At 58.1% G+C, this 21,854-nt stretch overlaps 1 protein-coding gene across 5 annotated transcripts in view; it reads right to left on the bottom strand.

Annotated features, from left to right (window-relative positions):
* SPTBN2 (spectrin beta, non-erythrocytic 2) overlaps positions 1-21,854 on the bottom strand; it is a 36,399-nt gene that overhangs the window by 2,111 nt on the left and 12,434 nt on the right. For all 5 annotated transcript variants that reach the window (XM_069471775.1, XM_069471776.1, XM_069471774.1 and 2 more), the window contains 30 exons: positions 21,068-21,159; positions 20,830-20,910; positions 20,390-20,505; positions 18,529-18,641; positions 18,192-18,379; positions 16,465-16,582; positions 15,829-15,987; positions 15,220-15,522; positions 14,037-14,190; positions 12,937-13,807; positions 11,604-11,741; positions 10,539-11,295; positions 10,182-10,384; positions 9,989-10,079; positions 9,638-9,784; positions 7,303-7,566; positions 5,666-5,890; positions 5,284-5,373; positions 4,670-4,930; positions 4,447-4,577; positions 4,013-4,217; positions 3,117-3,491; positions 2,207-2,451; positions 1,970-2,108; positions 1,632-1,716; positions 1,214-1,410; positions 775-917; positions 609-684; positions 479-529; positions 96-316 (listed from right to left, as the gene is read on the bottom strand). In XM_069471775.1, the coding sequence (XP_069327876.1) occupies positions 96-316; positions 479-529; positions 609-684; positions 775-917; positions 1,214-1,410; positions 1,632-1,716; positions 1,970-2,108; positions 2,207-2,451; positions 3,117-3,491; positions 4,013-4,217; positions 4,447-4,577; positions 4,670-4,930; positions 5,284-5,373; positions 5,666-5,890; positions 7,303-7,566; positions 9,638-9,784; positions 9,989-10,079; positions 10,182-10,384; positions 10,539-11,295; positions 11,604-11,741; positions 12,937-13,807; positions 14,037-14,190; positions 15,220-15,522; positions 15,829-15,987; positions 16,465-16,582; positions 18,192-18,379; positions 18,529-18,641; positions 20,390-20,505; positions 20,830-20,910; positions 21,068-21,159 (6,239 nt within the window). The remainder of the gene's footprint in view (positions 1-95; positions 317-478; positions 530-608; positions 685-774; positions 918-1,213; positions 1,411-1,631; positions 1,717-1,969; positions 2,109-2,206; positions 2,452-3,116; positions 3,492-4,012; positions 4,218-4,446; positions 4,578-4,669; positions 4,931-5,283; positions 5,374-5,665; positions 5,891-7,302; positions 7,567-9,637; positions 9,785-9,988; positions 10,080-10,181; positions 10,385-10,538; positions 11,296-11,603; positions 11,742-12,936; positions 13,808-14,036; positions 14,191-15,219; positions 15,523-15,828; positions 15,988-16,464; positions 16,583-18,191; positions 18,380-18,528; positions 18,642-20,389; positions 20,506-20,829; positions 20,911-21,067; positions 21,160-21,854) is intronic.

The following is a 21,854-nucleotide window of genomic DNA, read 5'->3' as shown; positions in this document are numbered from 1 at the left end:
GCACCCCTCCCTCTGTCTAGGAAGACGTTCCAGGGGAGCCTCCTCAGAAGGCAGGCACCAGGGAGGCCACGGCACTGCACGGCCAGAGCCAGTACCTGTTGGCGGCCTTCTTGCCGAAGGCCTCCATCTCCTGCTTGCGGCAGAGCATGCCCTCCATCTGCTCCTGAGCAGAGGGCTCGGGGCCGCGAGGGGGCAGGGTGGCAACATGGGTGGACTCCGACGACCTGCTCTGGGGCATTGCCTGCGAGGCCGGGCCCCGTGTCCGGGTCTGCCTCTCTCCCCGTGGCCCACCGGCCTCTTCCCCTGCACCAGATCCCTGCGGGGAAAGCAGTGGCAGCGGCACAGGGTGAGATGAAAGACCCCCAAGCTTCCTCTGAGCCCCCGGCCTCTCTTATCCCCGGGATGGCACCCCCGGCTTATGCCCCCTTTGGTCCCTTCCCCTCCCAGCCATCGACACCCACATATCCAGGGAACTCACAGGCCCTTCTGGGAAGCTGCTCTGCTCGAGTCTCTGCTGCTCTATCAGGGGCTGCAAGGACAAGAAGCCGTAAGAGGGTTTGCAAGAGGGGCTGCGATTCTGACAGGGTGCGTGGGGACCGCCGCGTTACCTGTGAGGCCTCTGCGTCCGTGCAGACTCCATTAATGCTGGGCGCTTGTGTGGACGGTGGCAGCCGTGGCTGGGTTCTGGAACAGCCGAAGGTGACAGGCAATAATTAGTCTTTGGGTTGCCTGGGTTCAGCCTCATCCTCCTGCCCCAGGTGTCCCGGCTCTCACCCATCCCAGGTGGCGTCAGGAGCTGTCTGGCCGCCCGCCAGGCCCCCCTGCGGCAGACTGGCCCTGGGTTCCGGGGCAGGGGCCTGTTTCCTCCGTTCCTCCTCTTCCCTCTTCCTCCTCTGCTCCTTCTCCCGCTCCTCCAGCTGCCAAAAAATGCCGAAGTCAGAGTTAGAAGGTCTCATTTAAAAGGACCGGGGTGTTGGGGAAAAGCTGAGATGTTTCAGTTCTAGTGTGCTGAAGTAGGAAGGAAGGAGAATAGAATTCAAAGGCGGAGGCGGTGTGTCAGCACCGCCCGGGGAAACCGAGGACTCCTGAAGTTGTGATAACAGGGCACTCTCAGCTCACCCCGGGAGATGCCGGTGCAGTGGGAACAGCAGGAGAGAGCACCGGCCGGGGCAGCAGGCTGGGGTGGGCGTCCCTGGGGTCCCGGAGCCCTCACCGCAGTGAGCTTCTCCAGCGCACTGAAACGCTCTTCCCAGGCCACCGCTGACTTCTGGAAGGCTTCGTGCCGCTTGATGAGGCTCTCGACTTCATCCACCGTGCAGCCCAGCTCCGCGCTTCGCACCAGCGGCTCCTGGCTGCACAGCCAGGCCTCTGCCATCCCTGCGTCTCTCCCAAACACGAGCACCTCCAAAACTGCCGGGATCGGGCATCGCAGAGGGAAGGCAGGTCAGCGTGGGCACTGGCAGGGCACAGTGAGAACAGGGACGCAGAGAAAGCCACTGCCCCAGAGCAGTGCCAGGCAGTCGGGCACCTTGCGTTCCACACCCGGGTTCCTGGACTCACGCACTTGGGAAACACAGAGTGCAAGACGCCCGGCCCCTCCTCCCAGGACCCGCGCTCCCACGGCAGCTCACCAAGCTGGAGCCAATCCATCTTCTCCTGCCACTTGTCAGCTGTCTCCTGGCGCCGTGCTTGCAGCTGGGACAGCTTCTCTGAGATCTGGGGGGCAGAGATGTGAGTTAGCACCAATGGGGGCCTTTCCAGCCCTAATCCGAATCACCCCAGCGGACTAGTGATTTCTGACGTCAAGAGGCAGACAGTTCTGGGGGAAAGAGGGGATGTGGAAAATCTCTGAACGGTGCTGAGGGGAGAGAGAGTGAAAGATTTCTTGCAAAGAGAGAATGTGTGGAAGCAGCCAGACTGAGAGGGAAAATCAGCACTGAGCGCGGCGCGTGAGGCCGGCCTCGCCCACCTCCTCGGCCGCGTAGTGGCTCCTGGCCAGCAGCTCCTGTCCCATGTCGACGCAGGAGGAGAAGCGGTCTGCCCTGGCCTCTATCTCTGCCTTGATGCCTTGTTGGTTCTTGATGACCAGATCCGCAGAGGACACATCCCTAGCGGGTACAGAAATGGTATCGCCCGCTGCCCACAGCCCGTCACCCCCATGACGCCAGCCACACAGTCCACAGAGGCCTGGGCACGGCGGGCTCACCGGGGCCGCTCCTGGGCGTCCATCTGCAGGTTGACCCCGTCCATCCAGAGCATCAGCTCCCGCACGGCCTTGAAGAAGCGGAACTTGTCCGTGGTGTCCAGCAGCAGCTGGCGGCGGGCAGCAGAGCTTCCTTGAAGCTGGGCCCAGGCCTCGGCCACAGCCTGCATGTGGCGGCCAATCTCCTCGGCCTTGTCTCCAGCATAGGCCTTCTGGAGCCGGTGGCCATCGTCCTGCACCTGCTGGACCTGCGGGGCCCCGGGTCAGGGTCAGGCGGAGCGAGGAGGCTCCTAGGAGCCATAGCCTGTCTCGGTCCTGGCTGCCGCTGTCTATCTCCTGCCTGTTTCGCCAGCCAGAGAGGCAGGAGAAGGAGCCGAGGGGAGCCAGGAACGATGGAGGCAGGGGCCCTGCCAGACTCTGCCCTGTTGGGTCTCACGTGAGGGCCTGGGCTCACCACAGGAAAGGAGGCTGTGAAACAGCCACTGGCCAGGACGCGAGGGTCCTTGGAGATTGCAAGACTGAAACATTTAGTCTAAAGAAGGGATACGGGGGTGCTGACTGCGTTTAGATGGTGGAAGGAAGGTCCTGTGCTTATTCTGTGCGGTCTAGAGCTCAAGCCTGGGAGGCACCAGCGGGCAGACGTTAGTGTGGCATGAAGAGTCCTGTAGCCACTGGGGCCACCTGAAAACGACATGGGCTCTCAAGGAGGCTTGTCATTAAAAATGTGAAGACAGTGGCTGTCCCCTGGCCAGAGATGTTCTCCTGGAGCAATTCTAACCTCATCCCTCAATGACCCCCGCGAGGATGCCACACTCCCAGCACTTCTGGGATCTGCCCAGCTCCCAAGACCCCCACTCCCACTGCCCACAAGTCTCCTCTAAGCCTCCCCCACCTCCTCATGCTTGGCTCAGACCTGGGCGCTGAGCGCCTGGATGTCATGCTCGTAGGCACAGTGTCGGCGCTGCAGGGCCTCGGCGGCGTTGAGGTCACGGCCGGTCCCGTCTGGAAGCTGCTGCTGCTTGTGCTGCACCCGGGCCAGGGCCTGGCGCGCCCCATGCAGGAAGCGCTGCAGCTCGTAGGCGGCGGCCAGCACCTGACCCCGCGTGTCCAGCAGCTCGAGCAGGTCAGCCCAGGCCTCGTTGAGACTGTCCTTCCACTCAGCCACGGTGGCCCGTGCAGCATGGCCCCCGGCGATGAGCCCATTGGCCAGCGCGTTGGCACCGTCTACGCGCTCCTGGCCGATGGTGCTCGTGTCCCGGGAGAACTCTCGGAATTTGTCCCGGAGCATCTGGCGGGGGAAGCAGTTGTGCAGACAACGCTGTGACCTGGTGATGTGGCCCCTGCCTGACGGAGCGAGGCCGCCCTGCCACACTCAGAACCCGCTTCTCTCCCCGGGGCCGCGCAGGGCACAGCAGGTCTCATGGCCAGGGCTGAGTTAACGAGCAAAAGCAGCCACTGATGCTGCATTCAACCGACTCCCTCCACGCGTGGCCCAGGCGTTTGGAGATGCTTGGAACCCTCAGACCTCGGACAAGGGCACCCTGACTGTGAGGATCCAAAGCCCCAAACTATGGCGGGGAGCCCCACCCCATCTGCTGAGCTACGCTGGAAAGAATGATTGGGCATTTCCTTTTTGCCCTTGCCCAGGCTCAGCCCTGTGTACCCCTTGCTGCACAATTCCTCCAATTAAACACCTCTGATTAAACAGGAGAACGCGCCTGCTCAGCCTGGTCTCAGGCCCCACCCCTGCCCCTTGGCCCTCTGCCCAGGACGAGGCTCTGGTCTCCCAGTGGGTCCTTCCGAACTCACAGTCACGTGCTCGTAGTCCTGGCCCAGCTCGTGGGAGGCGGCCACCACCTCGCGCTCCTGGATCCACTGCTCCAGGTCATCCAGCTCTCGGCGGAGCTGGCACAGCCGGAGGTGCTCCTGCAGGCGCTCCCGCCGCTCCCCGGCCAGCTCCTTCAGGCTGGCGTACAGCTTGTCCACCTGGGCTTGGCGGATCGATATCCGTGTGCTGCAGGGGGAGTGGCGGGGACACCATGGGCCTGAGGAGCCACTGCTCTGACCCCAGCCTGTTCTGTGCGGTCCTGTCCCTCTTAGTCTCTCAACATCGCCAAGGGCCTGTGTCTCCGGCGCTCTAGGTGGCTCTGTGCACACAGCACGGAAGGCTCCCAATCCCTGCGCCTGCCCCGACGGCGCCCCTCTCCCCGAGGCCTGGGCTTCCGCGCTGCCGCTGCGCTCACCTCTCCGGGTGGTCGTGGTCAATCATGTCTTGGCTGCTGGCTGCCAGCTGGTGGACGGTCCGCGCGTAGCTGGCCAAGGCTTGCTCCAGGACCTGGTGCTTCTTCACCTCTGCCTGGGCACTCGGCTCGTCCTGGGGAAGCGACAGTGGGCATCGGGCAGTGGGACGGGCGGCGGGGGTGAGGCAGAGTCGGCCACACAGACTGGGCTCCGCCCTGCCCTCACCTTGGCCTTCTCCTGGCCCATCATGTGTAACTCCTGCTCGCCCATCCAGGCCTCCGCCTCAGCGGCATCGCGGTAGAACTGCTGGGCCCGCAGGGCCTCCTCGAGTCGCTTCCCTCGAAGTTCCAGCTCATGGCCCAGGCGTTTCCACAATCCCTGCAGCTCAGCCAGCTCCGGGCCTGCCGCTGCCGCACCCAGGGCCCGCTGCCGCTCCGTTAGGTCCGCAATCCGGGGCTCGTGGCCTTGCATCTCCTTCTGCAGGGTCTGCCCCGGCAGCAGAAGAGGAAACACGGAAACGCTTGCTGAGGGACCCCTGCCCCCACCTCCCTTAGAGCTGCTCAAGAGCAAGCCCTCTCCACACTCTTGCCTCTTGTCCTTCCCCAGCCCTCTCTGCAAGGCCCCCTTTGTTGGCCCAGGCACTCAGTGGTAATGCCCCTTCCATCCACGTGATCTGCCACTCAGAGAAGCCACCCTCCCGGTGAGGAAAGGAGGACCACTGAAGTCTAGGGGTACGCACAGCACGGAGCCTGGGCCAGAGAAGCACCAGGTCTTAAGAAGAAATAAATGTCCAAGTCTGGGGAGGCCCCTGGGGACTTTGCCTTTAGCTTCTGCCTCACCTGGTTTTTCTTCATGAGAAGCTGGACGCTGGGCAGGTCCTTGCCATGTTCCATGGAGCTGGCCATGGGCAGTCGCTCCGTCACCCACAACTGGAAGAGGAAGGGGGTCAGCGGAGTTCCAGAGGGCAAAGCAAGCACTGGGGGTGGGACACTGGGGATGTCTAGGGCTACTGGGGCGTGCAAGGAATGGTCATCTCTGGCAATGGGATAAAGGGACCAAGAGGGCATCCCCAAGTCTCCCTGGAGGGGAAATTTTCAAGCCAAAGAGAAGAGGGAACAGAGCACTGCTGGTGTCTGCCCAGCAAGAGGCTGGAGAGCCGTGTGGCATGGGGTGATTTGCCCAGATGAAGACTCTCTCCCACCCGTGGCCCCCGGGACTCACAATCTCATCCTCCACGTCCCGGTGGAACTGGTGCTGCTCGCGAGAAGCCTGCAGGCGCTGGCAGCGTTCCTGCATGGGCTGGTACAAGGCCCTGAACTTCTCCTCCACGGCCCTCGAGGTCCTCTCCACCTCCCCTGCGCCCTGGTCTTCCTGGGCCAGTGCTTTTGCCTGGGCCTGGATGGCCTCCACCTCCTTCTCCCGTACAGCCATCTCCCGCTCCAGCATCTGCATGTGGCGGGGAGGACGGACGCGTCAGCCCTGCATTTCCGCCTTCAAACCCGGAGGAGACGCTCGGCTGTATCACGCCAATCGTGACTTATCATCCCCGGGCCTCACCACAGGGACAGCATTCCCGGGGCCCGGACCAGTGGCTCCTAAACTTTCACACACATAAGGATCCGGGGCAGTGTGATGACCGTGCCGTCAGCCCTAAATCCACCTCGGTTCCAAATCCATCTTTGCCCTGCTTTGACACGTTGGCACTGGACCCTGTAAACATTTCTCTTTTGCCAGCTGTCACAATGCTTGGCCTTGTCAGTAGAGGGTGCTGGAGGGACAGCAAAAGGCACAGCAGGAAGGGGGTCTACGGCTCCAGTGTGCTCTTCTTGCTCCTACAGCAACACTGCACAAGAGATCCCGTGGTCTCACCCTCCAGCACGGTTGCCGGCGCTCCGGTGGCAGCCTCCTGCCGGCCAGCCTTGGCCTTCCAGCTGCAGACTGTCCTGGCCCATGATACCCCGGCAAATTTCCAGGCCATTCGCTGGGCCTCAGCCCTCTCCAAGGAGGTCTGAAACTCAGCCATCTGTTCCTTCCTTGGGTCCTCCCTGGCCCGCAGGTCGGAGTTGCCCCTGCATTGGCTAGTCCTGTGCTCTTTAGAGCAGGGCCAGCAAACCCAGCCCGCTGCCCGTTCTTTTAAAGTTTATTGGAACACAGCCACACCTCCTCTTTTGTGTGTTGTCTATGGCTGCTTTTACCTTACAGAGTTGAATAGTTGTGACAGAGACCGTATGACCCACGAAGCTCCAAACATTTATAGAAAAAAAGGGTTTTTTGTTTGTTTTTGGTTTTTTGGGATAAGGTCCTGCTCTGTCGCTCAGGCTGGTATCATTACGGCTCAGTGCAACCTCAGACTCCTGGGCTCAAGTGATGCTCCTTCCTCAGCCTCCCGAGTAGCTGGGACTACAGGTATGTGCCACCACGCCCGGCTAAATTTTTCTGTTTTTTATAGAGACGGGGTCGCACTCTTATTCAGGCTGGTCTCAAACTCCTGGCCTCAAGAGATCCTCCCGCCTTGGCCTCCCAAAGTGCTGGGATTACAGGCGTGAGCCACTGCACCTGGCCAGAAGAAAAGTTTTCTGACCCCTGTTGTAGAATTCTCTTTATCCCTTTTAACTACTTTCTACTAACTAATACTTCTTTTCACTAAAGTCCCTCTCTTCCAATTATGAGTAGGTCTCTATCTCCTGACTTTACCCAAACTGACGCATCGCCCTAGAGGTTCCCACACTGGCGGCCCATAGAAATCACTTCGAGAAGCTGTTATCTGCCAGGCCTCAGAATGGCCTCCCAACTCTCGATCTACGGCCTCCCTCCTTTCTTCCACCGTTCGCCATCCCCACCAAAGGCCCACGGCCCACCTGCTGCTTCTTGAGTAGAATGTTGACACTGGTGAGGTCCTTGCCGTAGTCGTCCGAGTGCAGCTGGGCCTGCAGGCTCTCCAGCCAGCTCTCCAGGGCGGAGCAGCTCTGGGCAAACAGCTCGGCACGGTTGGCATCGAACAGGCTGCGGGCCTTGGCTTGGGTGGTGGTCTCCAGCTCATCCCAGCGCCTGTGCAGGTCCCCCAGCTTCTCCGACACCAGGGCTTTCAGCTCTGGCTTCTCAAGAGTCAGCTCCCGCCCTTCCTGGGAGGCAGGACAGAGAGTGTCAGTGCCAGAATTAGACACCACTGAACTTCACAGGCGATAGCAGACCAGGGAGCTAAGAGCAGCAGAGGCCTGACACGTGGGCAGTAACTCCAAGCCCTTGTGTGTTCTCCTGAGCACACTCTCCCCGGAGGCTGCAGACCCCTCTGGACTGCCCTGCCTTCCCTGCTGACCAAGCCACTCCTCCTCCAAGGCCCAGCTCAAACCCATTTCAGCTGAGGAGCCACTGCAGTCCGTCCTTAGCGTGGGCTCCCTGGCACTGTGGTTTCCAGTGTCACGCTGCACGCGGACTTGCCTCATTCACTCTCACCTCACGTGTCTCAGCTCATCACCCCTCACTTGAACTGTGGCAAGTGCGTCCCACCTGGTTCCCCACCTTCAGCCTTTCTACTTGAGGACGTGTTTCTGAGGAGGTGAGGGAAGCGCGCTCTCTTGAGCTGAGTGGAAGGTGAGTTACAAGTGCCAGAGAAGCAGCCCTTAACCAATGACAGGCAGAGTCGCTGGATAAACACCCAATGTCCTCGTGCTCTGGCTGTGACGACGCTGATGTGTGTTTTACACCGTCTCCCACGGTGCCCCGTCAGGGCTGAGCTCCGGCTCCACACGGGGGTGACTGGCGTTACCGTGCACCTTTTCTGACCTCAGCCCTTCTCTGTCTCATCTCTCCGCCCCCCTGCCGGTGCCTCCTGGCATCACCTCCCACCTGAGTGGCCTGCTTCAGCGTCTGCTTCTTGCAGAACCCAAACCCAGGCACTGCCTTCAGGCTATTTCACACGTGGCTGTCACCGTCAGGATGAAGGGCGGCAGAGGCCAGCACTGCTTGGTAATTTCACAACCCTCAGCACAACCCACACCTCAAAGCGCACTCCCCTCTGGGGATCAGGGCTGTGGGTGGCCTGGCCCTGCCTGCTTTTCCCACCGTTTCTTCCATGGGCCCCTTCACACCCTGTGCTCCAAGGGACTGGTGGACCCCCGTGCTCCTGTACCGCCCCTTCCACAGCCCTGCTTTTCTGCTCTAACTGTTTGCTCTACCGAGAAACATCTTTCCCCCAGTATTTCTGCTTGTCCAAATTCTGCTCGTGCCCCGTGAAATGCCCTGGGCACTCTCAGAAGACCCATGTCTCCTCTCTCCTCTGCCACGGGCTTTACCAGGCCCTCTCTCGGCACCCATCCTGTGCTGCTGTGGATTTAATTTACCTATTTGTGTACAAGTCTCCTGTCCTGGCTACAGTGTCGTTCCTTGAGGGTGGAGCCCACAATGGAATCATCTTTGTCCCCCACTCAGGGCCTCAGACAATGCTTTGCACAGAGGAGCAGCAAGTATTTGCTGAACAAATGGAAAGACCAAAAACATGCTGGCCTCCTCTTCTCCCCAACCATCATGCCCGTGAGGGGAGGAAAGTGTCTTTTTATATACCTTGCAGTCACACGCAACGTCCTCTAGGCATACTTGCCGAGTAGAAGTGAAGTTTCACCTGTCCTCGGCTCTTGAGGAAGAGCTGGGTGGGTGGGAGACCAAGGAGCAGGGACAGAAAGACTCAAAAGCAAGGGTTGGCAAACTATGGCCCACGGGCCGAATCTGGCCTCCTGCCTGTTTTTATAAATAAAGTTTTATTGCAACACAGCCACACTCCTTCATTTCTGTGCTCTCTGTGGCTGCTTTTGCACCACAACAGCAGGGATGAGGAATTGCAGCAGAAACTATAACAGTTGCTACTGGCCGTTTACAGAAAACGTTTGCAGATTCCTGCTGAAGGGTTTCATCCTGCTCGGGACCCAGGCAGAGTGATCATGCTGAACCAAAGCTGCAGTCTGGCCCCCTACTCGTTTGTACTCTCGAAAAGTTCTGGAGTCACTGTCCCACAGCCCTGAGACATTTGTCCCCCAGGCCACAACCTTCCACGTTGGAGGGGTGGCACCAGAGGCCCCGTGATCTCTAACCCTGAAAATAAACATATCTTGGAGCCAGGCCCCTCCCCCATGCTGCAGCGGGACCCTGCCCCAGGCAGCCCCGAGACTCACTTCTCACCGCCCCTGCCACACTGCTCACCTTGTCCACCTTGTCCAACCAGTCCTTGTTGGCGGCCAGCTCGGCCATGAACGCCTGGTGCTTCTGCCACTTGGTGTGCAGGTTGCGGGCCTCGTCGTAGGACACGTCCTGGGCTGTCAGCATCTTCTCGTCAATCCAGAGTTTCAGCTGGACCAAGCGTGACGCACGGATGGAGGACAGAGGACGTTTCAAAGGGAGAGACCAGTGGGGCGCAAAAGAGGGTGAGACTGGGGAAGAGGCGTGAAGGGGCTCACACGCTCTGGTGACACCGTGATGGACTTGTTCTAGGCTCAGAGTGGCAAAGGGATGGCTAGGGAATGTCACAGGGGACATCAGGGACTAGAGCCTCACCTCGTGACAATCTTGTAAGAAATGCTGCTGCTCTCGGTTGTCCCGAAGACGGCCCAAGAGCTGCTGCGCTGCCTCCTGATTCTTCCTGTGTCTGTAACGACAGCCCCGAGTGAAAGCCTTGAACTCGCTGTGAAAGGGTTATGACCCTTTGACTAACTCAGGGCCCCTCATCCGTGCACTGTCCCCCCCACACCTCCGCTCGATGGAGTCTGCCTTCTCCCGGATCTTCTCAGTGTGGATGTTGCCCTCGGACACCAGCTGGCGCCCGGCCTCCAGGAGCCCGCGGATCCGCTCCCCGCTGGCGTCCATGGTGCTCATGAAGTCTTCCAGCTTCTTTATGGCAGCGTCAGCAGCCTGGAGAGTCCCTGGCATCTCCGCGTGAGACAGAACGTACTCCTGTGTGGGAGGGTGACACTGAGCTCACTTCTCACAGCACCATTCAACCCCTCAGAAGGGACCCTCCCCCCCAGCCCTCATCTGAGATGTAGGGGCCAATACCCCAGCCCCCGTGCCCACCCGCCAGGTGCCCTCACAGCTGCCCAGCGCTCACCTGGCTGCTGAGCACGCCCTCTGCCTGGCGAGCGTCTCGCAGGAAGCCCTGGAGGCCGTGGGCCTGGGCCAGGCGACCTTGCCGGCTCTCCCACATCCGGCCCAGCTCCTCCCAGCCGGTTCCCAGGGCTTCCAGTCGCTGCCGTAGGAAGAGGCACTGGGGATCCGCCTGGTCCCGGGTCACCTCCTCGCCCAAGGCCCGCAGCCGGCTATACTCGCTCTGGGCCTGCTCCACCTCTCCCCGCAGGGCTGCATGTTGGGCTAGGAGGGCCTCTGCCTCGGGCAGGGTAGCTGGCCCTTCTTCCGAGGCCACGGCCGTCTGAGTGCGGCCTAGCCAAGCCTGGAAGTCATCCAAGCTGCGCAGGAAGTCCTGCAGCCGCCGAGCCTCCCCCAGCGACTCCTCTCGACGCCGCATGGTGGCCCTCAGGTCCTCCCAGCCAGCTTGCACTTCTCCAAGCCGGGCGTTGATGGCAGGGGCCTGGGCAGGATGGCCAGCGGCCAGGGCATTTGCCTCTCGAGTCAGTTCACCCACCCGGGCGGCAATGGCTTCCAGGTCCCGCTCGGTGCCGGCCAGCTTACGCTGCAGGGCCAGCACCCCGGCCAGGTCGTTGCCCAGGCCCTGGGTGGACTCGATGACCTTGGTCTTCTCTCTCATCCAGGCCTGGGTCTCCGTGCACTCTAGGTGGTAGTTCTGGATGCTCAGGGCTGATGTCAGAGCTGCCTTCTTGCCGTCCGCCAGGGACCGAAACTGCTGCCACCTGAGAGCGGGGAGAGGGTTTAGCTCCCTGCCCTGTCCAGATCTATCTGGAAGCTTCTTCCCTGCTTCTCCCTCTGCGGGTATTTTCTATCCACCTGCTCTGCTGTTCTAAAGTGGCTGCTCCCTGCTCATCTTCCCCGACTGCTTCTCTTCTTGACCCCTCTCACCTCTCCATCGTTTCTCCTCCCCTGACACAGCCCTGACCTCTTCCCTTCCTCCTTTTTAACCACCTTCCAGCCCTGACAAACTCACTTCCCAGTGCCACCCCCATGCTTTCTCAGTCCCCTGTCGCGCCCTCCCCAAGCCCACCTGTGGTTGAGCTGCTTCTGCGTGTTGATGATGCGGTCCTTGCCCGGGGGGTTGGCCTTCAGCAACTGCTCAGCAATGTCATTCACGGCTGTGATTCGTGCAGCAAGGGCGTTCATTTCGGGCTCCAGGGTCTCGAACCTGAGCGAGTGGAATTGGTGGGCGTGACCAGGGAGGCCGCGATGCCGTGCGAGAGCCGCCCTCCTTCACCACGGGGCCTATTTGTAGGCGTCTCTGCCTCGCAGCCCACAAGGTTCACAGCACCTGTGGGTCAAGGGAGGAGCCCCCAACCCCCACAAAACAAGCAGAAAAACTATCATCTCTGGAGTTGCTAAAAAAGGTGGTCAAAGGTGAAGGTCAGGAACAGCTGCACAAGCCAACCAGACCCTGGCGTGGGCCCAGCCATCACCAGCCTCTCTCTTGGCCCGGGGCTCACCCCTTAGCTGCCTGCCTGGGTCTCATCCTATCAATACGTGTTTGAAAATGCAGTAAGAACCAAAAACATTTGTCTAAGTGATAAAGGTGTGAAGTATAACTTCTCCCAGGGACATTTTATGGGGCAGGGCATGAAAATATTTTCTGTAAAGGGCCAGGCAGTAAATCATTTCGGCTTTGTGAGCCACGCAGTCTCTGTGCAGCTATTCCACCCTGCTCTGTAGCATGGAAGCGGCCACGGGCAGCACCTAAAGGAATAAGCATGTCTCTGCTCCAGTAAAGCTTTATTTACAAAAACAGGCAGCAAGGCCAGATTTGCCCAGGGGTCATAGTTTGTCCACCCCTGTATTAATAAGTCTTGAAAAGTAAAAAATCCTTAATTGTTTTTAAAACCCAGGAAATTTGATCATAGATTGAGATATGAAAGAATTGCTAATTTTGTCCTATATGATAATATTGTGGTTCTTAAGAAAACGGTCCTTTCTAAAAGATTTTAAGATTTACTATTTCGTAAACAAAGCTATTTCGTAACAGGTTAAAAGCAGTGCCTCTAGAAGGTTTGTATCTTCAGCTATTTTAAGTCTAAACACACAATTAAAAAATAATATGTTGTATGTAAAAACGCCTCCTGCTATTTCTTAAAGGAGGCAGCCTGAAGAATGTAGGAGTGAAATGACAACATTGACGGTTTGCTTTTTAAAAGGCAGGTGAATCAAATAGAGCAAGACATTGACAATGACCGAGTTTGGGTGATGGGCATGTAGCGGTTTGTTGCGAAATGTCTTCTACTTGTAGGTTTAACATTTTTCATCAGAACTAAAAACAAACAGCCACCAAGACTCAGAAGGACGAGACAGGCAGTCTAGCACTCGGCCCGCTGCTGGGAGCCCGCGGGACCTACCTCTGCTGCACGACCTCCAGGTCCTCCAGGCGCTCAGGCAGAGCCAGCCCGTTGAGCCACTGCTCCTTCTCCTCCACCCAGAGCCCACAGGCCCCAGCCTCGCTGAGCATGGTGTAGAGCGCCAGGGCTGCTTCCAGGGCCTGCGCGCGCTCGCCTGCCTGGGCCTGCAGCGCCTGGTAGTGCCGCTCCAGGGAGGGCACCCTGCCCTGCACCTCGGGCGTTCGGCTCAGCGTGGGAGGCAGGGCTGCAGCCTGTTCTCTCAAGGCATCCAGTGTTGGCCGGTGGCCTCGGATCTCCTCCTCCAGGGCCCGGTGCTGCCTGGCCAGGGCCTGCGTGGAGAACTCGTCGTGCCCCAGCTCGGGGCTGGACACCAAGCGCAGCGCGTCCACCAGCCAGGCCTCCATGTCGTTTGCATCTGCCTGGAACTGGTAGAGGCTGGCGGCCTGGGACAGCCGCTGAGCACGTTCCTCAGCCAGGGCCTCCAGCCGCTCCCACTGGGATTGGAGCTCAGCTGCACGGGCAGTAGCCTGGCCTGCACCGGGGTGGCCCTCGGCCACCAACTGCTGGCCCTGCTCCAGGGTGAGCTTCAGGGGACCCAGCCGGCCGCTCATCTCGCCCCGCAGGGCCGTGTGCTTGTTGAGCAGGCGGAGGACGCCAGTCAGGTCCCGGCCGGTGTCAGCTGAGGCCAGGAGGTGCTGCTGCTCCCGCACCCAGGCCTCAGCCTCGCCCACCTCCCAGAGGAAACGCCAGAGGCGCCGCGACTCCTCCAGCCGGGCCCGCCTGGTAGCTGCCAACTCGCACAGCGCCTCGTAGCTCTGCTCCAGGGTGGCCACCCGCTCCGACACCAGCTGCGGGTCACAAGGTTTGTACTCTGAAAAAGTCACAGCAGAGGGTCAGGGCCGTAAGCCAGCCCTCGGCCACTGCCCATCCACCCTGGTTATGGATCCCCCCCACCCCAGGCCTCCCTCCCTGGCTCTAGCTCTCTCACCCGCTGCCCACCCACCAGCTTTCCTGTCCCCAAGTATTCCCAGTCTTCTGCCTCAGCTCTTCAAGTTCTCCCTCCCAACACCCCCTTTCCAGAATCTTCCCGTGGTTTTCACCTTTCCCCGGGTCGCAGAAGCGCAGAGCAGAGGCACTGACGGCCCGCACCCTCTCAGCCTGCACGGCGATGTCCGCTTCCACCAGCTCGTGCAGCTGCAGCAGGTCCTCCACGCCGGCCAGGTGCCTGCCCAGGTCCTGAGACTGCAGCCGGCCCTGCCGGGCACACGCAGCTTGCCAGAGCCCACCTCCGAGGCTAACCTCGTGCTAACCTCGCTGTGTTTTCCTTTGGGTGGCTCCAGGTGTTGCACCCAGGTGAGCACACCTGCTCACTCATGCACACAGGGACACCCCCGTTCTGCCAGGCACCCCGGCCCCCTTATCCTCACCTCCCTCCCGTGGAACAACTTCCTCACGAAATCCTGCTGCGGGAAGCTTTGCTATGACTCATCTCAGCCTCGGAATCATCGACTCTCCTAGCGTTACAGGTTCGCCCCCAGCCCCTCAGCAGCCTCCGGCGTCTCTCCAGACCCCTCCCGTACCCGCCTCTTGCCCAGGCAACCGCACAGCCTCTGACGGGCTCCCTGCGCCGCTCCGCCTCCCCACAGGCCTTCTGCATACAGCAGCCAAAGTGACCTTTTGAAAAGGCAGAATCCTGTCTCTTCCTTTCAAAACCTTCTAATCTAAAGGCTCCTTGTTACCTTGAATAAAATCCAAACAGTTTGACCAGGCCTGTAAGGCCCCAGTGAGCTGGCCGAGCCCCGCTCTCAGTCCATGCCCCTCTCCTCACACTGACAGCCCTTGGGACGTCCCCCTGATCTGGGACACGCAGCACTTGGACAGGAGAAGGCCTCTGCGCAGCTGCTGCGTCTGCCTAGAACATTCTCTCCCCAGGTCTCCCTGTGCCGGCTCCGTGTGTCATTTGGGTCTCAGCGTAAACGGCAGCCTCTCCGCGAGGCCGCGGTGACCACCCTGTTACCCCACCTGTTCCAATTGCCTCATCGGGTTTCCGGCCACCTGCTCTTCTGTGTATGGAAACGTCTGTGGGTTTTCGGCCAGTCTCCTCCCACTGGGCCGTGAGCCCCACGGGGACAGGGCCCTGTCTACTCTGTGCGTCAGCACTGGGGATGGCCCTACACCGCTACACGCTCTGCAGAGACTGGCTGGGCAAACAGGCGACTGCAGCGGTGGCCATGCCCCTCGGTTCTCGATCATCTCAAGCCCCCAAGTGCGTCCCACTGGTACCTTCATCTCTTCCATCCAGTCCATGAGGTAGAACAGGTCCTGAAACACCTTCTGCAGCTCCAGGTTGAGGAGGAGCCGCTCCCGCCGGGCAGCCACCATCTGCCGCAAGAAGTCCCAGAGCCGCGCCACGTTGTGCTGCCGAGCGGCAATGCGCTTGATGTCGTGGTAGCGCTCGGCCGCCAGCTCTGCGGCCACGGCGTCCACTGCCTGCACCCGGCCGCTGTAGGCCACGATGTCCGTTTCAATGGCCTCGTGCTTCCGCACTGCTGCCTCCACTGCTGCCAGCTCCAGCCCAAAGTTGTCCTGTGCAGGGGGCCGGGCGGGGAGGCTTGAGAACCAAGGGACAGTGGCTCTGCTCTCCCCTTCCTCCCCCAGAGCACTTCAGCTGCAAGATGCCAACTCCACGCAGTGGCCAAGTTTCCTCTCCATCCCTCCCACCCTGCCTCAGCACCCCTCTCTCCTGTTCAGACCTCTGGCCCTGGTTCACGGGTCTCTTGGTCTTTTTACCTGTGGGATGGGTTTCATGTTTCATCCCCTCTCCTCATCCACCACTGTCTCTCTCCCAATTCTCCCAACAAGCCTGGCCGTCCCCAGAGCTCCGGGTCCTACCTGGGACACGAGGCGCTGGTTCTCGCTGAGCCAGGTCTCCCGCATGGCAGCCTTGCGGTCGAAGCGGGCAGCCAGCTGCTCCAGCTTCTCCTGGCGGATCAGCTCCGTGCGCAGCGCCAGCTCTCGCTCGTGCTCAGCTTTCTCGAGCCGCTCCCAAGCCTGCGCGGTGGGGACAGATCAGTGAGAAAGGGCCAGGGCAGGCAGGGGTCGGGGGCTGGGGGCACTTGGAAAGTCCAGTGGACCCACGGAAGGCAGACCATGCGAGGAAGCACGAGGAGCAGCTGCGTGACAACTCTGTCTGCTCCTGCACGAGGGCGGGAGGGAGCAGGAGGAATAGAAACCGATTTGTTTGTGGTGGCAGCACTGTGGGTGAACCTTACTGTTACTAGTCTTGTGACACCGCGGGGGAAAATAAAATAAAAGTCAGGATGGTGAGTTGGGAACATGTTGAGTAAGATAATGGACTTGGGGTGTAATTTCTTTATGTGACCCTGCATGGAGAGTAGGACAAGGGGGTGCGGATGTGCATGAGGACTGGGGCCGTGGGGGCAGCCAGACGGAGTGGTTGAGTCCCAGGCTGGGGCAGCGGGGCGCAGAGGAGGTCAAGATGGCCCGGGGCTGCCCCGAGCCGCAGACCTTGTTGATGTCGGAGATGAGCCGGCCCTCGCGGGGAGTGTAGACCTTCTGGTTGTTGGCCCGCAGCTTGCTCTGGATGGTGAAGAGCAGCACCTCCAAGTTCCCCTTCTCAGTGAACCTGAGGCGGGAGGCCAGGTTGGGGTCAGAGTCAAAGGCCACGTGGGGCACAAGGACTCCTCACTCTTCAAAGTGGAGTGTCCTGCGTTATTTTTCTTCTCAGAAAAGCAACACATACTCTGTGTGAAAGCCAGAAAATACTGGCAAACCAAAAAGAACATCATTTTAAAGCCACCCAAACCATCCGGAAACGACCCTTTTGTGTGCACATATTTGATGTCGGTTTCACACGGATGGGGTCAGAGTGCAGCCACAGCTAACGTTTATCAAGGACTCGCTCACCATGCGCTGGGCCCGGCTCCCAGAGCTGTACATGCGTTAAGTCACGTACTTGTCACTGTTACTCACATTCCCTTACTATTATCTCCATTTGCCAGATTAGAAAACTAAGACAAAGACTAAATAAGTTGCCCAACACCCACAACTGCTAAGTGGCAGAGCCAGGATTTGAACTCAGGCCCTTTGAACCTGGACACTTAGCGCTTGGTTCTCTGCTGTCTATGGGAACTCTTTTGTAACCTGTTTCTTCACTTATTTTTCATGAACATCTTTCCATGTCAATAAATGTATCTTCAATATTATTTTCAGGCCGGACACGGTGTCTCACGCCTCACATAATCCTAACACTCTGGGAGGCCGAGGCGGGTGGATAGCTCGAGGTCAGGAGTTCGAGACCAGCCTGAGCAAGATCGAGACCCCCGTCTCTACTAAAAATAGAAAGAAATTATATGGACAACTAAAAATATATATAGAAAAAATTAGCCGGGCATGGTGGTGCATGCCTGTAGTCCCAGCTACTTGGGAGGCTGAGGCAGTAGGCTCGCTTAAGCCCAGGAGTTTGAGGTTGCTGTGAGCTAGGCTGATGCCACGGCACTCACTCTAGCCAGGGCAACAAAGCGACACTCTGTCTCAAAAAAAAAAAAAAAAAAAAAAAATTATTTTCAGTGGCTGCCCTGTGACTTATTTTTCTTTTGTAAAGGTCAATGTTGGTGATCATCCTTGAAGCTACATATTTGTTTAATGCCCAGAAGAGGAGTTTCTGGGTCAAAGGGCACACCTCAAATCATTTCCTGGAAGGTAAAGGAACAGTTGTTTTCTGGGCTCATACTAGTCTGGAGGATGACCTTTATTAACTCCAAAAGAGCTCAATAAACAGAAGCTCTAGCATGTACTGTATAACATTGCTTGGCATCAATTCCACCCTTGAAACAGTTAATTGCTAAAATATGTAGATGATAAGAGCCTGTACAACGCTCAGGTGACCAGCCACACCCTGTGCTGCAGCTGCCACCTGGCCTTCAGGTCCAGTCCCTATGCTGGGGTCGGCTGCTGCGATACCCCAACCTGTAATCTTACCTGAGGGATTGCACCGACTCAGCCTACCATAGCAATACTTTCCATAGCATGATTTTTAAAAATGGCTAATCATTCAAAAAGATTATTTTGTAACAACTATGTCGTTTGGATGCTTCTGATGCTTTGAGCTGGGGAAACAAGCCTCCGCTGCCAAATTTCCCTCCCAAAAGGCTGCCCTGATTTGGGTTTGCTCTCCCGCAAGCACAGCTCAGGGCAGGCGTGCCTCAGCAGGGTGCGGCCCCGGGGACACCTACTTGGGTGGCTTCTCCACGGTGCGGTAGGAATTGAAGGACTGCAGCTGGTTCTGGACCCCGCTCAGGGAGTTGGCCAGTTGCCGGTCATTTAGGGTCACAATCATTTGCTCAATCCACTGCAGCAGCTCTGAGGCCAGGGACTCGTACTTCTCCACCAGGCGCTCCGCCTCCATGGCATGGTCTAGCACCTGCCAGACAGAAAGGGATGTGGGCTCCCGGCCACAAGGCTCCTGGGCCCAGTCCTACAGCTAGCTCCACCTGCCCCCGCTTTAGGGGAGTAAGAGCCCGGGCCAGCCCTCCTCTGGCCTTTCTGCTACTGTCGCATGGGGGGGAGTACCTTGCCAATTCTTTTGCCTTCCACAGCCAAGGCCTTCATCTTGGAGAAGTAGTGGTAGTAAGTGGCCACGTATGTGATGATTGATTTCTCATCGGGCTGGTCCACATTCACATCTGAGAAAAAGTGCCACTCAGGTCAGGCAGAGATTAGAAATCTGCCTCCCAGAAGTATACCCACAACTTGAATCGCTTGCCCCTGGCCTGGGGCTCTCCTAGCCCTCCAAGGCCGACACCTTTGCAGCCCCTTCTAGACCAAAATGACAACTCAACCATTTGAATTAAGAGGCCACAAAAACACCTCACTTTTTTTTTTTCTTTCTCCTAGAAGTGAGAAGGGTCCTCCAAGCAGAGGACAGACCCCAGAAGCCCAAGGAGGCTTTTACTCGTGTTCCCAGTGGAGACCAAAATTAGTTAGAGGAAGAAAAGCAAGAAAAGTCACAGCATTTCCACTTGGGGACCGACCATGGACTTTTAGGCTGGAAAGATGTGTAAGAAGTCAACAGATTCAGGGGCAGTGGGATGGAAAGCATGAACTAAGCAAGCTTCCTGAACCTAAGATGTTCAGAGTGATGGCCCCAGTGAGCCCCTGAGGGACACAGCAGGGACAGAGGCCAGTTCTCAACATCATCTCTGGGCACAATCACAGCCATTTCTGACCTCAGTCCCAAAGCTCAGCCCAAAGAAGTACGTGTCCTTTAAGCTGAAGTGACTTCCCCCACATGAGCAGGGCTGACCATGACTTGAAATCCCTGGGCTTTCTTAATTAAGCCAAACTTTATCCCACCTAAAGGTATGACTATGACCAGAAGCCTCTTCACCACTTCTGGAAACACATACGCAGGTGGAAGCAACTGCAGTCATCTCAGGAAGTGACAGACTCCTTAGCTTTACTTCTGCATTCTGCATTCTAGCTGTGCCTCTCACACACCCTCCAAGGAACACTGCATCTAGCCTGCTTCCATCACTGCGTAGCTGATGTGTGTCATTAGAAGGAGCACTTCCAACTGGGGGGATCTCTTGTTCCTTCTCTCCTCTCCTTTTCTGGCTGCACCAAGACTGCTCTTGGCTCCCCCAGAGATAGCCGAAGAGACAGGCTCTGGCACTAGGCTGCCCGAATTCGAATCTCAGCTCCACCAGCCGGACGACCTTGGGCCAGTCACTGAACCTCCACAGGACCCCGTCTTCTCTTCCATAAATGAGGATAATGACAGTACGATTTCAAAGGGGTGTTGTGAGGACTAAATTAATTGAAGCATGTCGAGTGCAGAGCCAGGTACAAACTAAAAGCACAAGGGCTGTTACTGATCCCATCAGCATTCCGGTTAGAACCACAGGAGCCAACCAGCAGGGTCAGCTGACGTCGGCCAGGCCTGGGTGAGACCTCAAGGTCGGGTAGCTTAATTTAGAATCCTAGAATTTTAGAATGAGAAGGGCCCTTAGAGACCTTGCAGATCAATCCTCTCATTCTAGAGATGAGGACCCTGAGCCACAGAAAGGCCCGGCGACGGGCGCTCAGTAACAGAGCTGCTCTGTGCCCAGGCTGAGAGACAACCCACAGTCCGGGCTCTTGCCAACACAGGGCTGCCTTTCTTCTTGCAGCCTTTTTTTTTTTAAATTGAGATATACTTTTCATAACCATAGCATGCACTCTTTTAAAGTATGCAATTCAGTGGTTTTCAGTATATTCATAAGGCTTGCAACCATCACCACTATCTAATTCCAAAACATTTTTATCTCCCACCCTAAGAATCCCCCATACCTGTTGGCAGTTACTCCCTGTCCTCCCCTCCCCTGACCCCTGGCAACCACTGGTCCCCCTTCTGTCTCTGTCCTACCACCTCTTCCCAGAGCTCTGCCCCCACCTTCAGGGTCCAGCAGCTTGGTCAGTCCCAGCTCCTTCTCGGCCAGGTTGAACGCGTTCTGCAGGTTGTAGTGCGCGTTACACTTCTTCAGGGACTCAAAATCCAGTAGGTCTGGCCTGGGTGGGGAGGGAAGGCAGAAGGCATCAAAAGCACTTGAGATGCTAAAGGGGAAGAGCAGATCCACTGCAACCTGTGTCCCTAAGCCACTGACTCGCTTTTGTCCAGCAGCAGACATGCCACCCCCACCCCCACCCCACCCCACCCTTGCTTCCATCCAGGTTCTCTGTGCAGGGGGGCACCTCCACACTTGGGCTCTGCTCCGTGCTCATTCCTTATAACTGCTGTGTAGCTCGGCTTATCTCTTTGGCTACATGTGTGTGCAGCCTGGGTCCTTAACCAACCCTGCACCTCTGACGCGCCTGCGAACCCCGTCTCCTCACCGGTGTTTATGCACAATGGCGTTGAAGGCCAGTCCATCTCTCCAGCTGGTGGTGAAGTTGTGCACATTGACGTTGGGATACCTACAAACAGAGACCAGGAAAAACGGTGAGTAGGGCCGAGCCCTGGCCTGTGACTCAGGGACAGTCACCAGTGCATGGTTCTGGGCGCCTGTCCTTCCTTTACTGCACAGCCTCAGGGCAGCCGACCCTCCAGGGCCACGCCCCAGGGCATCCTCACCCCGCAGTCTTCATCTGGCACCACAGCAGCAGGGCATCCTTGGCTGACTTCTTCTCCTTGTTGTCTTCTGTCTCCACACTGATGTCCTGGATCTAAGAAGGAAGCAAGCAGGATCCTCACCCCCTGGACAAGGGCTCCTTGTGTTATCAGAGACTCAGATAAACATCAGGAAGTTGCTCTTTAGACTGCTGCAATAGGGGTTATCAGACAGAGCCTGGGGCCCTTCCAACCTGGCTAGTAACCAAGAAACACTGGCCCCAAGAGATTTGAGGCAGCAGATTGGGACAGGCCACTGGAAGAATGGAATGCCCCTGAGCTTCTCCAGGTGGGGACTGCAGGTGGGTGAGCGAACACTGTGAGCTGGCTTGCAAAGGTGAAGCTGATGGAGCTCTGCTTAGGGCCAGAAGGAGCAGAAAGGTTACCCCAGGGAGGAAGGGGATGATGGGGAACCTTGAGATGGCATTAGGACATTGGAGCATGAGAAGGAGCAGGGTGACTGTTATCTTGAGGGAAGCAGAGGAGTGGGGCCAGGACCGGACCCCGCATGTACTCCCAAACTCCCTGTGGTGAAAGTCCGGTTTATAAAACTTCCAGTCCCTCGTGGACCAGCCTGCAGTCCTACTGCAGGTGACCAGGCCACAGGGAACTTGCAGCAGTAGTGTGACAACACCCAAACTGGTTTCTACCCTGTTTAATGAGGCAAGTCCACTGATCCGGTGCTTGGATATTGCTGCAATGGAAAACTGCTATATAAGGTTCTAGACTCTCTGTTTTTGTATTTATCGGG

This window comes from Eulemur rufifrons, chromosome 6 (genome assembly GCF_041146395.1).
Source record: "Eulemur rufifrons isolate Redbay chromosome 6, OSU_ERuf_1, whole genome shotgun sequence".
NCBI lineage: Eukaryota > Metazoa > Chordata > Mammalia > Primates > Lemuridae > Eulemur > Eulemur rufifrons.
This window is presented reverse-complemented; position numbering and strand designations above follow the sequence as displayed.